The sequence below is a fragment of the Sphaerodactylus townsendi genome, linkage group LG10 (genome assembly GCF_021028975.2).
Source record: "Sphaerodactylus townsendi isolate TG3544 linkage group LG10, MPM_Stown_v2.3, whole genome shotgun sequence".
NCBI classification, from domain to species: Eukaryota; Metazoa; Chordata; class Lepidosauria; order Squamata; family Sphaerodactylidae; genus Sphaerodactylus; species Sphaerodactylus townsendi.
Window position 1 is genome coordinate 87,260,249 of NC_059434.1, and position 13,599 is coordinate 87,273,847.

General features: G+C 50.0%; 1 protein-coding gene across 1 annotated transcript in view; it reads left to right on the forward strand.

Moving 5' to 3' along the window:
- ATP6V1B1 (ATPase H+ transporting V1 subunit B1) overlaps nucleotides 1–10,610 on the forward strand; it is a 55,729-nt gene extending 45,119 nt beyond the window's left edge. The window contains exons 8-14 of the mRNA XM_048509574.1: nucleotides 423–520; nucleotides 1,520–1,643; nucleotides 2,438–2,588; nucleotides 6,163–6,245; nucleotides 6,878–6,982; nucleotides 9,226–9,355; nucleotides 10,224–10,610. Coding sequence (XP_048365531.1) covers nucleotides 423–520; nucleotides 1,520–1,643; nucleotides 2,438–2,588; nucleotides 6,163–6,245; nucleotides 6,878–6,982; nucleotides 9,226–9,355; nucleotides 10,224–10,381 — 849 coding nt within the window. The 3' untranslated portion in view covers nucleotides 10,382–10,610. The remainder of the gene's footprint in view (nucleotides 1–422; nucleotides 521–1,519; nucleotides 1,644–2,437; nucleotides 2,589–6,162; nucleotides 6,246–6,877; nucleotides 6,983–9,225; nucleotides 9,356–10,223) is intronic.
- The last annotated feature ends 2,989 nt before the right edge of the window (nucleotides 10,611–13,599 follow it).

Genomic DNA, 13,599 nt, shown 5'->3' on the forward strand with positions numbered 1-13,599 from the left:
GAGTAAATGGCTGCTTTGGAGGGGTGGGCTCAATGGCATGATACCCAGTCAAGGTCCTCCCCCTCCTCAAATGCTGACTTCCCCAGACTCTGCCCCCAGATCTCCAGGAATTTCCTAATGCAGACTTGGCAACTGTGCACGTGGCTTAATCCCCAGTGTGCTGGCTCTGGTCCCAGCTGTCAATAGATGTGTCCTCCTCCTCCTCCTCCTCCTCCCCCCTCCTCCTCCTCCTCCTCCTCCTCCTCCTCCCTCCTCCTCCTCCTTCCTCCTCCTCTCCTCCTTCCTCTCCCTCCTCCTCCTCCTCCTCCTCCTCCTCCTCCTCCTCCTCCTCCTCCTCCTCCTCCTCCTCCTCCTCCTCCTCCTCCTCCTCCTCCTCCATGGTTTGTCTCCTAAGTCCCCTCTCTGTCTCCTGTGGTGGGCAGGTGAACATGGAAACAGCCCGTTTCTTCAAGTCGGACTTTGAGGAGAACGGCTCCATGGAGAACGTGTGCCTTTTCCTGAACTTGGCCAACGACCCCACGTGAGTGAGCCTTTGGTGCATGGTACGGTCCAGACTGCCTGTCCCAGAGTTTTGTGCTTGGGAGGTTAAGTAGCCAAGACCTTGGTTGGTTTAGCTGGCCCCAACATGGTGCCTACCAAGCAGTTTTGGAAAGTGGGCGGGTTTAGATGGGACTTTTGCCCAGCAGGGCTTCTGATTGGTCGCTGGAGATTTGAGACATGCTTGGGGCGGGTTAATTTTGATGGTTTCGAAATGTGGTTTTATTGTGCATGTTTTTGAATTTTTGTTAAATTGTTAAAAGGGCCTTGAAATCTTTAAAAAGATCTCCCTGGTCCCCCTCTAAGCGTGGCTACACATTTTTTGTACTCCTTGTATGGTGATGCCATCTATTCTAAATTATTGTGAACTATTATGAATGGGTTTTAAGTGGTTTTAATTGTATTTATGACGTTTTAAATATTATTAATTATTGTATTGTATGGATTTTAGTGTAAGCCGCCTTGAGTCTTCCAGAAAATGCAGGGTATAAATGTAAATAGATAGATAGATAGATAGATAGATAGATAGATAGATAGATAGATAGATAGATAGATAGATAGATAGATAGATAGATAGATAGATAGATAGATAGATAGATAGATAGATAGATAGATAGATAGATATTAGATGGACGGATGGATGGATATAGATAGACAGATGGATGGATGGATGGATGGATGGATGGATGGATGGATGGATGGATGGATGGATGGATGGATGGATGGATGGATGGATGGATGGATGGATGGATGGATGGATGGATGGATGGATGGATGGATGGATGGATGGATGGATGGATGGATGGATGGATGGATGGATGGATGGATGGATGGATGGATGGATGGATGGATGGATAATGCATTAGTGAGTTGAGATAAATGGGGCTGAAGGACTTCAAAAGTGCTGTAGGAGGGGTCGGGGGATTGTAGTCCTGACAGCCCCCACCCACCCACCCCCGCTGACAGCTTTGCTTCTTGGCAGAATTGAGCGCATCATCACGCCCCGCCTGGCCCTGACCACGGCAGAGTTCCTGGCCTACCAGTGCGAGAAACACGTCCTTGTGATCCTGACAGACATGAGCTCCTATGCAGAGGCCCTGCGTGAGGTGAGCTTGGATTGGATCATCCTGGGTGGGACCGAGTCAGCAGCCATGGCCAAGAGGAGCCAGGCTGAAACGTTGGAGGAATCTGGCTGGATTGGGCCCTTTTCTCAGCTAGGTCAACAGCGGCCAGCTAAACGCCTCCAAAAAGCTCACAAGCAAATCAGGAACAAAAGATCCTCTAGTCACAGGTGTCAAACTCGTGGCCCTCCAGATGTTATGGACTATTATTATTATTATTATTATTATTATTATTATTATTATTATTATTATTATTATTATTATTATTATTAATTGGGTTTATAGACCGCCCTCCCCGGAGGGCTCAGGGTGGCAGGGGATGATGCTGGCAGGGGATGATGGGAACTGTAGTCCATAACATCTGGAGGGCCGCGAGTTTGACACCTAGCTAGTCTTGAGAGGTACACTGCTTCTGGATAAGGAAGATCTCTAACATGTTGTATAGATGTAAAAGGTATCTTAAGCCCCACTTCTGTGGGCTTCAGCTATTCTGTTCCGCAAGAGCTGAGGGAAACGTCTTGGTCTCAACAGAGACAGGATGGAGAATGTGGGGGGGCTCCTAGCATAGCTTTTGTCTCTGAAAACTGAATGAACAGCAGCCCCGTTCAGGTCGAAAATGGGGCATATCCCATCTGCAGTGCACTCATTGGATCATGAGAGCTGGCAGTGAGCAAAAAAGGAACACGCAGCCGTGGGTCAGGAAGCTAGAGGAGAAGTCCTCGCCCCCTCCAGCTCCACACCGTCCCAGTGACTCACTCTGCTTCTGCTTCTCCCTCTAGGTCTCGGCAGCCAGAGAGGAGGTCCCCGGCCGTAGGGGGTTCCCGGGCTACATGTACACTGACCTGGCCACCATCTACGAGCGGGCCGGACGTGTGGAAGGCAGGAATGGCTCCATCACACAGATCCCCATCCTGACCATGCCCAACGATGGTGAGGAGAGGCCAGGGGAGGGTCAGGACAGTGTGAGGGTGGCCTTTGGAAGGGATGGGGTTAAACCTGTGCCAGCGAGTGGGAGGTACTTCTGGGGTAATTGACACGTAGGGAGGAATCCCTGGCAAGAAAGACCCAAAGCAAGCAAAGCTGCAGGACCATGGCTCAGTGGTTGAGAGCTTTCTTTGTAGGCAGAAGGTCCCAGGTTCAATTCCGGGCATCTCCAGTTAAAAGAATTAGTAGGAGGGAAAGGGACAGACCTCCCCAAGACCTTGGAGAACCACTGCTGGTCAGGGAAGGCAATTCCAATCTTGAGAGACCAAAGGTCTGACTCCATTGAAAGCAATTTCATATGTTCAGGCTTATTCAGGGTCTCTTGCGCGGTGTAGTGGTTAAGAGCAGGGGCACTCTAATCTGGAGAATCCGGGTTTGATTCCCCGCTCTGCCGCTTGAGCTGAGGAGGCTTATCTGTGGAACCAGATTAGCTTGTGCACTCCAGCACATGCCCAGCTGGGTGACCTTGGGCTAGTCACAGTTCTCTCAGAACTCTCTCAGCCCCACCTACCTCACAGGGCGTTTGTTGCATGGGGGGGGGAAGGGAAAGGAGATTGTCCGCCCCTTTGAGAAAGGTGGGTTATAAATCCAAACTCCTCCTCCTCCTCCTCCTCCTCCTCCTCCTCCTCCTCTTCTTCTTCTTCTTCTTCTTCTTCTTCTTCTTCTTCTTCTTCTTCTTCTTCTTCTTCTTCTTCTTCTTCTTCTTCTTCTTCTTCTTCTTCTTCTTCTTCTTCTTCTTCTTCTTCTTCTTCTTCTTCTTCTTCAGAACATAAGAACAAGCCAGCTGGATCAGACCAGAGTCCATCTAGTCCAGCTCTCTGCTACTTGCAGTGGCCCACCAGGTGCCTTTGGGAACTCACATGCAGGATGTGAAAGCAAGGGCCTTCTGCGGCTGTTGCTCCCTATCACCCGGTCTGTTAAGGCATTTGCATTCTCCTCCTCCTCCTCCTCCTCCCCCTCCGCCGCCGGAATCAACCGACTGTTGTGGGTTTTCCAGGCTTTGGGACCGTGGTCTGGTGGCTTTCCACCTGCATCTATGGCTGGCATCTTCAGAATCGTGTCATGGTAAGATGTACTTCTCCCGTGGAGTGATTGCATCACTTGTGATTGCAAATGCAACTGCAAATTAACTTCACCAAGACACGTGCAAATACATCTCACCTCACGGCGTGATGGAGACTAAACAAATACCACACTGCACAATCACTTCACACTGAGCCATGGACAGAAATACATTTTGATGTGACGTGCCCTGGAGATGCTGGCCACAGAGGTGGGTGGAACAGGAAGGGCAAGAGCTACAGCTTAGGCCACACAGCCCAGAAAACCCACAACAGCCCATTCAAAATGAGTCGGCTTTTCTCGGGATCCAGCGAGTTCTTTGATTGCGGCCGTGAGAAATGGGAACCGGACCGCCCAAGACTGCTCTCAATTCCTCCTTTGCTGTCCTGGTTCCCAAAACACATCAGCCCTGAAGCTGCAGATCTGCCTGAGGCAACAGAGATTGGTTCCCCTTGAGAAAATGGCTGCTTTGGAGGAGGGGGTCCGTGGCATTATGCCCTGCTGAACCCCCCCCCCCCTCCATCCTCAACCCCCAGCCTTTCCAGGCTCTTCCGCCAAATTGCCAGGAGTTTGCCAACCCAGAGTTGGCAACCCTATGTGGTGTGACCCGCTTTCAGGGGCAAATGGAGAGCGGGGACCCGTCCCAAATGCCATGTTTGGAGTTTATTATCATTTATTTATTATCATATTTATATACCGCCCCATCCCCTGAGGGCTCTGGGCGGTGAACAACAAAATAATGTTACATAAACAGTAGTAACAACAAATAATTAATATAAATATATAGCATCATTAAAACATAAAATTACAGCATTCCACTGGGCGTCCAGTTCCCAGCAATGCCAGGGATTTGAAAATATAATCTCCAGGCACGGGTAGATGCTTTTCCATTTGGGACCATGGGGCAGTGGCGTATCTGCCAGAGTGACATGGAGGGTCAATTGACCCTGGGCGCCGCTCACTAGATCACATGGGGGCTGCCCCTCAGCCTGGCCCCACCAGGCTGCTTCTCCACTAGCTAAAGGAGCAGCCTGCGACAGGTTCGTCGGGGGCCCTTGGCCCGGCCCCGCCAGGCTGCCCAGGACTACCGCCACTGGCTAAGGTAAGTGGGACGTGGGGGGCGCCCCGAGCAGTTGTTGCCCCTGGCGCCATTTCCTCCAGTCCGCCTCTGCCATGGGGAGAACAGTTGTGGAGTGCCACAGTGTGGGGTGAGGCTTCAAAACACCCACCCCCTTGTCCCAATCTGAGTACAGCCTCCTTGAAAATAAAGCCTTGGGAATCCATGAGTGCTCCCAACAAGGAACTCCCAGGTAGGGCTGGCAGCTCTGGGTTGGGAAACCCCTGGAAATTGTGTGGGTGGAGCCTGAGGAGGGCGTGGTTTAGGGAGGGGCGGGTCCTCAGCAGCATGTAATGCAATAGAGTCCACCTTCCAAAGCAGCCATTTTCTCCGCTGCCTGGAGATCAGTTGTAATAGTGGGAGTTCTCCAGCCCTCACCTGCAGATTGGCAACCCAGCTTGTCTGGCCAGGCGTCTCAGGCTGAATTTTTCATATCACCTCCTGCCTAGTTCTTTTAACTGGCGAGGTCAGCATTTGAACCTGGATCCTTCTGCTTTGCACAACAGAGGCTCTTCCACTGAGCCACAGCCTCTCCCTGGTTTTCTTATTGGCGGCTTTTAATCCGAGCTCTGCTGCTTGGGCGGGAGTGTGTGTGTTTAAGTCATCTCTTTAATAGTTGCCGATTTATTAATGAACATAGTACTCTTTTGATAGCATTTTACGTCGCTGGTTTGTGCTTTGGCTATCGAAGAGATAGAAAAAGTGCAGAGAAGGGCAACGAGGATGATTGAGGGACTGGAGCACCTTCCTTATGAGGAGAGGCTGCAGCGTTTGGGACTCTTTAGTTTGGAGAGGAGACGTCTGAGGAGGGATATGATTGAAGTCTATAAAATTATGCATGGGGTAGAAAATGTTGACAGAGAGAAATTTTTCTCTTTCTCACAATACTAGAACCAGGGGGCATTCATTGAAAATGCTGGGGGGAAGAATTAGGACTAATAAAAGGAAACACTTCTTCACGCAACGTGTGATTGGTGTTTGGAATATGCTGCCACAGGAGGTGGTGATGGCCACTAACCTGGATAGCTTTAAAAGGGGCTTGGACAGATTTATGGAGGAGAAGTCGATCTATGGCTACCAATCTTGATCCTCCTTGATCTGAGATTGCAAATGCCTTAGCAGACCAGGTGCTCAGGAGCAGCAGCCGCAGAAGGCCCTTGCTTTCACCTCCTGCATGTGAGCTCCCAAAGGCACCTGGTGGGCCACTGCGAGTAGCAGAGAGCTGGACTAGATGGACTCTGGTCTGATCCAGCTGGCTTGTTCTTATGTTCTTATGTTGAGCAAAGAGGGCTGAGTATAAATGCATATTTTAGTGAGTCAAATGACTGGGCTTGTTTACAGATATCACTCACCCCATTCCTGACTTGACCGGATTCATCACGGAAGGGCAAATTTATGTGGACCGCCAGCTCCACAACAGGCAGGTAAGTGGCTCTAAGTTTTGTCGAAAGCTTTCATGGCTGGAATCACTAGAGTTCTTTGGGATTTCCGGGTTGTATGGCCATGTTCCAGTAGCATTTTCTCCTGACATTTCACCTGCATCTGTGGCTGGCATCTTCAGAGGATCCTCTGAAGATGCCAGCCACAGATGCAGGCAAAACATCAGGCGAAAATGTTACTGGAACACCAACAACATACAAAATGTTACTGGAACACCCACAACACCCACAACATAACATCGTAGAACAACCATCAATAAATGCATCAATGACATAGGGTCAATAAACATAACATCATAAATCATAACATAGTATCATAAACATAACATCATAAATCATAACATTGTACAACCACCAGCAACAAACACATCAATAAACATAGGGTCAATAAACATAGAATCATAACATCATAAACTTAATATCATAAATATAACAACATAGACATTATAATGCCAATAAAAATCCATACAATACAGTAATAATAGAACTTATAAACATCATAAATACAATTAAACCAATTGAGACCAGTTTACCATGAATTTACAATAATTCAATGAACAGGTAAATAGATGACCCCTGAGGTCCCTTTGTGTTTCACTGTTTCTTTTCTGATCCAGATCTATCCGCCCATAAATGTCCTGCCTTCGCTTTCCCGTCTGATGAAGTCAGCTATTGGGGAAGGAATGACACGGAAGGACCATGGTGATGTCTCCAACCAGCTGGTAAGTCCTGGGATCACCCTTGAATCCGTCTTACACTGTATCAGACAATCAGACCATCAATGTCAAACTGATGCCAGTTCTCCACGGTCTCAGCCTGAGGTTTTTCTCATCATGGTTTAGTGGTTAAGAGCAGGTGCACTCTAATCTGGAGAACCGGGTTTGATTCCCCGCTCTGCCACTTGAGGTTTATCTGGTGAACCAGATTAGCTTATCTGGTGAACCAGATTATGGAGGTTTATCTGGTGAACCAGATTAGCTTGTGCACTCCAACACACGCCAGTTGGGTGACCTTGGGCCGCTAGACACACCTCTTCGGAGCTCTCTCAGCCCCACCCACCTCACTTAACTGTTCTCAGCAAGGTCATAGCGGGGGGGGGGAGGGGGAAATCCTGCTCTTCCAGAATCATTGTTTGGGTCATGTTCTTGATTGGCTTATAACGGTCAGGGGGTCAGTGGTCCAGTTTCCTATAAAGTTAGCCTATAACCATCTGGCATCTGATTCCACATAAGGCCCAATAATAATATCAAGACCAGCGATGGGTCAGGGACCATCTGGCGGCCTCTGTCACCGGCTGCTTTGTCACTTAGGTTAATTTGAAGATGTCGCAACCTACCTGCCTTAAGAACATAAGAACATAAGAACAAGCCAGCTGGATCAGACCAGAGTCCATCTAGTCCAGCTCTCCGCTACTCGCAGTGGCCCACCAGGTGCCTTTGGGAGCTCACCTGCAGGAGGTGAAAGCAATGGCCTTCTGCTGCTGCTGCTGCTGCTGCTGCTGCTCCTGAGCACCTGGTCTGCTAAGGCATTTGCAATCTGAGATCAAGGAGGATCAAGATTGGTAGCCATAGATTGACTTCTCCTCCATAAATCTGTCCAAGCCCCTTTTAAAGCTATCCAGGTGAGTGGCCATCACCACCTCCTGTGGCAGCAGATTCCAAACACCAACCACACGTTGCGTGAAGAAGTGTTTCCTTTTATTAGTCCTAATTCTTCCCCCCAGCATTTTCAGTGAATGCCCCCTGCTTCTAGTATTGTGAGAAAGAGAGAAAAATTTCTCCCTGTCAACATTTTCTACCCCATGCATAATTTTATAGACTTCAATCCTATCCCCGCTCAGACGTCTCCTCTCCAAACGAAAGAGTCCCAAACGCTGCAGCCTCTCCTCATAGGGAAGGTGCTCCAGTCCCTCAATCATCCTTGTTGCCCTTCTCTGCACTTTTTCTATCTCCTCAATATCCTTTTTGAGATGCGGCGACCAGAACTGGACACAGTACTCCAAGTGCAGTCGCACCACAGCTTTATATAAGGGCATGACAATCCTTGCAGTTTTATTCTCAATTCCTTTCCTAATGATCCCCAGCATAGAGTTTGCCTTTTTCACAGCTGCCATGCATTGAGTTGCCATTCCCATGGAACTATCCACTAAGACGCCCAAATTCCTTTCCTGGTCTGTGACTGATAGCACTTCACGTCTTTCGGTGTATGTCAGGAAGCCCGTTTTGTTATTTTGCTGCATTTGCTTTTCCTTTTCCTTATACTTCAAGCTGAACCTTATCTGAGCTCTTTTCAATAAAGTCTGTCCTTTTTAATGGTTGTGCTCTATCACATGTGTGAAAGTCCAAACCCAGACTCAGAAGGAGATTTATTCCAGGGCCCCAGGTCTGGGGATGGGTGAATGAAATCTTCCTTGCAAAGACATGGTGGGTCAGAAACGACTGCATTTGGAGTCCCCATGGCAGTGGAAAGAGGCATCAAAGCAGAGCCGCAGTGGCGTAGGAGGTTAAGAGCTCGTGTATCTAATCTGGAGGAACCGGGTTTGATTCCCAGCTCTGCCGCCTGAGCTGTGGAGGCTGATCTGGGGAACTCAGATTAGCCTGTGCACTCCCACACACGCCAGCTGGGTGACCTTGGGCTAGTCACAGCTTCTCGGAGCTCTCTCAGCCCCACCTACCTCACAGGGTGTTTGTTGTGAGGGGGGAAGGGCAAGGAGATTGTCAGCCCCTTTGAGTCTCCTGCAGGAGAGAAAAGGGGGATATACATCCAAACTCTTTTTCTTCAAATTGCAGCTGACCTATGGAGATAGGAGGAGCGGGGAAACTATGGACTTGGAGGAGTGGGGAATCGAACCTGGTTCTCCAGATTAGAGTCCCCCTGCTCTTAACCAGTACACCACATTGACTGTTCTGACTCGTTCACTTCTGTGGATCCTGACTTATTCACTTCTGTGGATTTTTTTGCTCAGTACGCCTGCTATGCCATCGGCAAGGATGTCCAGGCTATGAAGGCCGTGGTTGGGGAGGAGGCCCTGTCCGCGGATGACCTCTTGTACTTGGAGTTCCTGCAGAAGTTTGAAAAGCAGTTCATTGCACAAGGTACACGTGCAATGGGGTGGGCGGAGAAGGGCTGAGGAGTTCAAATCCTGACCCTTGTGCGTGGCATTGGCCAAAGGGGGGTGGTGTTATGTTGCTCAAGAGAGCTCTCTGGGGATATAAGCTGGGCAAACCCCTGGCCCAATTAGGGTTACCAGCAGTGGTGGGATCCAAAAACGTTAGTAACAGGTTCCCATGGTGGTGGGATTCAAACTGTGACGTAGCGCCAATGGGGCTGGGCAGGGCAAGGCGGGGGCGTGGCCGGGCATTCCGGGGGCAGGCATTCCTGGGCGGGACTGTGGCAAGGACGCAGCCACTGCGCTGGTCCTTGGGCGGGAAACAAATGCACACAGGCGCAGGCTGCCACGCACGCCGGTGCACCTCCTGCTAGACTGCTTCAAGTTCTGCACACTACTGCTGAGAGGAGGGGCGTAACTAAGGCAAAAATCAGGTGGCAAAATCACCCATTAGTAACCCCCTCTCGGCACACGCAAATAATTAGTAACCTACTCTCGGGACCTGTGAGAACCGGCTGGATCCCACCTCTGGTTACCAGGTGCCCCCCCCCTCCCTGGCCACCAGTGGAGGATGGGGGCATGGGGTTGCCAAATCCAGGTTAGGAAATTCACGGACATTTTGGGGGAGGGCAAGGTTTGGGGAGGGGAGAGAGACCATGGCGGGGTATCATGCCACATAATCCACTCTCCAAAGCGACTATTTGCATCAGGAGAACTGACGTCTCTTGCGTGGAGATCACAGGCAATCCTGGCGGTTCTCCAGTCCCCACCTGGAGGTTGGCAACCCTAGATGAAACACCACATTCCATTTCTTTCCCGTTTTTAACCCCTCTTGCGCTCCTCTTTTCTCCCAGGGGCTTATGAAAACCGGACTGTCTTTGAGTCACTGGACATTGGTTGGCAGCTTCTCCGGATCTTCCCCAAAGAGCTCTTGAAGCGGATCCCAGAGAACATCCTCTCCGAATACTACCCACGGGAGGCCAAAGGGACGGGGCAGGACACCACTCTGTGAATGCTCCGTGGCTGTCCTGCAAGCGTGGCTGCTAGTAGCCCACGCGGCAATCAGCAGGAGCCACTGGCCGCACCCTACAAGGACAATCCCATTTGTGGTGGAGGGTGGGGTATCTGCAGCCTTCGCCCCCCACACACTCTCCCCATACTTCCCCCCCCCCCCGGGCCTCCATCCCACTGCAGTTAAAGTGTCCATTGAGCATAATAATCCAATAAAACTGACATTTATTCCATGGGAATCGTCAGATTTCTAGTTGAGAAGCTTTTCTGAAGGTGAGGCTGGCAACCGAGGCTCTCGAAAACAGCTGGGTGGATTCACACACACACACACACCCCCAAGCTCTCTGCCAGCACATTCTGTTGTGCTGTCTACTTCTCCCAAGCAGGAGAAAGCTCTTAACTGGGGAGGGTCCCTTTGGAGGAGGTGGCAGAGGAGATGGGGGGGGGGGCATTTCACCCACATATTTGTGAGAAGAGCACAACTAGAGGCAATCAAGGGTTCCTGCAGAGCAGCAAGTCCACCATAGGCACACACACACACGCACACACACAAGACAGAGTGAGTGAGAGAGAGGCTGTTTCTGCACAAGCCACCGAAAACATTTCCAGAACATTTGCAAATGTTTTTGATCCCCCCCCCCCCGCCTCCCACCATTCGTCCACACTCTACTCTGGAAACAATTCCTGGCCGCCATTTTGTGTTTATTCTAGGGCAGTGATGGCGAACCTTTTCGAGACCGAGTGCCCAAATTGCAACCCAAAACCCACTTATTTATCGCAAAGTGCCAACACGGCCATTTAACCTGAATGCTGAGGTTTCAGTTTAGAAAAAACAGTTGGCTCCGAGGCGTGCGTTACTCAGGAGTAAGCTTGGTGGTTGTCGGTGGCTTTGCTTTGAAGCAACCATGCAACTCTTCCAACGGGTGAATCACGACCCTAGGAGGGTTTACTCAGAAGCAAGCCCCACTGCCAGCAACCGAGCTTACTCCCAGGTAAAGGATCGCGCTGTAGTACTTTGCATGAAAATCAGTGGGGTTTAACAGCACTTAACAGGGTTACCTACACTGCTTCCCCAAAACTAGGTCTTAGGTTTAATGCTAATAATCGAGCCCAGTGGCCCAGGCCAGCCTAGATGTGTGGGGGTGGGGGGGGACTCTGTTTGTGCGTGCCCACAGAGAGGGCTCTGAGTGCCACCTCTGGCACCCGTGCCATAGGTTCGCCATCACTGTTCTAGGGTTTTTAAATCTCCATGGAATCGATGCTTCCGTGTTTCAGTGCCTCGTGCAATTACTCCCCGTAGTTTGTGTAACTGAAGCTTCAAACATTTTACCCCCCAAAATTAAAAAAAAACCAGAAATGATTAAAATAAACAGGCAAGAAGGACTGGAGTGAGCTCAACGACACAATCGAAAATGGCAGGAAGTTTGGGAACGGCATGGAAAAAGTTTTGAAGAGATCGCACAGCAAGGAAAACGTTTTGAAAACATTTCAGGCTAAAGAATCATTATAAAAGAGGATGCGTTTAAAATGTTTCCAGGCTGGCAATAAAACATTTTCACTATTTAAAGGGGGAGAAACCATGTGGAACTCCAGAAACATTTTATTTCCTTCCTCAAAATATTTTATCTTGAAGAAGAAGAAGAGTTTGGATTTATATCCCCCCTTTCTCTCCTGCAGGAGACTCAAAGGGGCTGACAATCTCCTTGCCCTTCCCCCCTCACAACAAACACCCTGTGAGGTAGGTGGGGCTGAGAGAGCTCCAAGAAGCTGTGACTAGCCCAAGGTCACCCAGCTGGCGTGTGTGGGAGTGCACAGGCTAATCTGAATTCCCCAGATCAGCCTCCACAGCTCAGGCGGCAGAGCTGGGAATCAAACCCGGTTCCTCCAGATTAGATACACGAGCTCTTACCTCCTACGCCACTGCTGCTCTTGGTTGTGTGGAAAGGGCCAGAGAGAGAGAGCTCTTAAGTAAGTCCCATTCACGTTATCTGGTCACAGGCTCGGGCGGCTGTCCCTTGAGGTCAAACCAGCACAATCATCTCCACCACAGAGCTGAGCTGGTTCCATAAATCCTGCCCTGTTGTGGTCAATCTCTGGGAACCTCAGGCACAGCTAGATGGGCAGTGGCTAGTTTGAAGGATATGCATTAGAATCCAACCTTCAAAGCCAACAAGGAGGGTCAGGGTGGGTGGGTAAGGATGGGGTGCACTGTGCTTGCCAATTTCCAGGCAGGACCTGGAATCCGGTCAGAATTACAACTGATTTCCTGACTACAGAGATCCGTTTGCCATTTCAGAGGGCACGCTGTATGGTGTAACATAGATTTTGGGTGAAATCCCTCCCCCAATTCACCACTCCACAAGTTTCACCCACAAAATGGCAGGAATTTCCCAGGCCACCAAACTACAGTTCCCACGATCCCCGCAGCATTCCTTCTGATGCACAACCCGTCTTATGCGCCGGCTGCCTCTGTTCACCACTTTCTCCAGCGTGCCAGTGCGATAATCCTGCTCACAGGTTACCTTGAATGCATGTGCTGCACACTTCTGATTTTTCTTTCCATGCACATTGAGTTATACGCATGTTACATTCAACATCTGTACAGCTCAACATGCGATATAAACCCTACATTCATCCAGGTACTTGTCTCCGGTTTCATTTGTAAACTGAATGTGTGCCAGCTGTTTCTTACAAACAGATGTGTGCCCAGAGGTGGGATCCAGCAGGTTCTCACAGGTTCCCGAGAGTAGGTTACTAATTATTTGTGTGTGCCGAGAGGGGGTTAGTAATTGGTGGTTTTGCCACATGATTTTTGCCTTAGTTACACCCCTCCTCTCAGCAGTAGCGTGCAGAACTTGAAGCAGTCTAGCAGGAGGTGCACCGGCATGCGTGGCAGCCTGCGCCTGCGTGCATTCGTTTCCCGCTCAAGGACCAGCGCAGCAGCTGTGTCCTTGCCACAGCCCCGCTCAGGAATGCCCCGCTCCCGGAATGCCCAGCCACGCCCCCGTCACACCACGCCCGGCCCCATTGGCGCTACGCCACAGGTTGAATCCCACCACCATGGGAACCTGTTACTAAATTTTTGGGATCCCACCACTGTGTGTGCCTATACAGGCAACATGGGTATTCACCGTAACATACGAACAGAGAACTAGTGAAAAGCCAACATGTACTGGGCACAGTAGTCCAAATCAATTCCAATAATCCTGCAAGTGATCA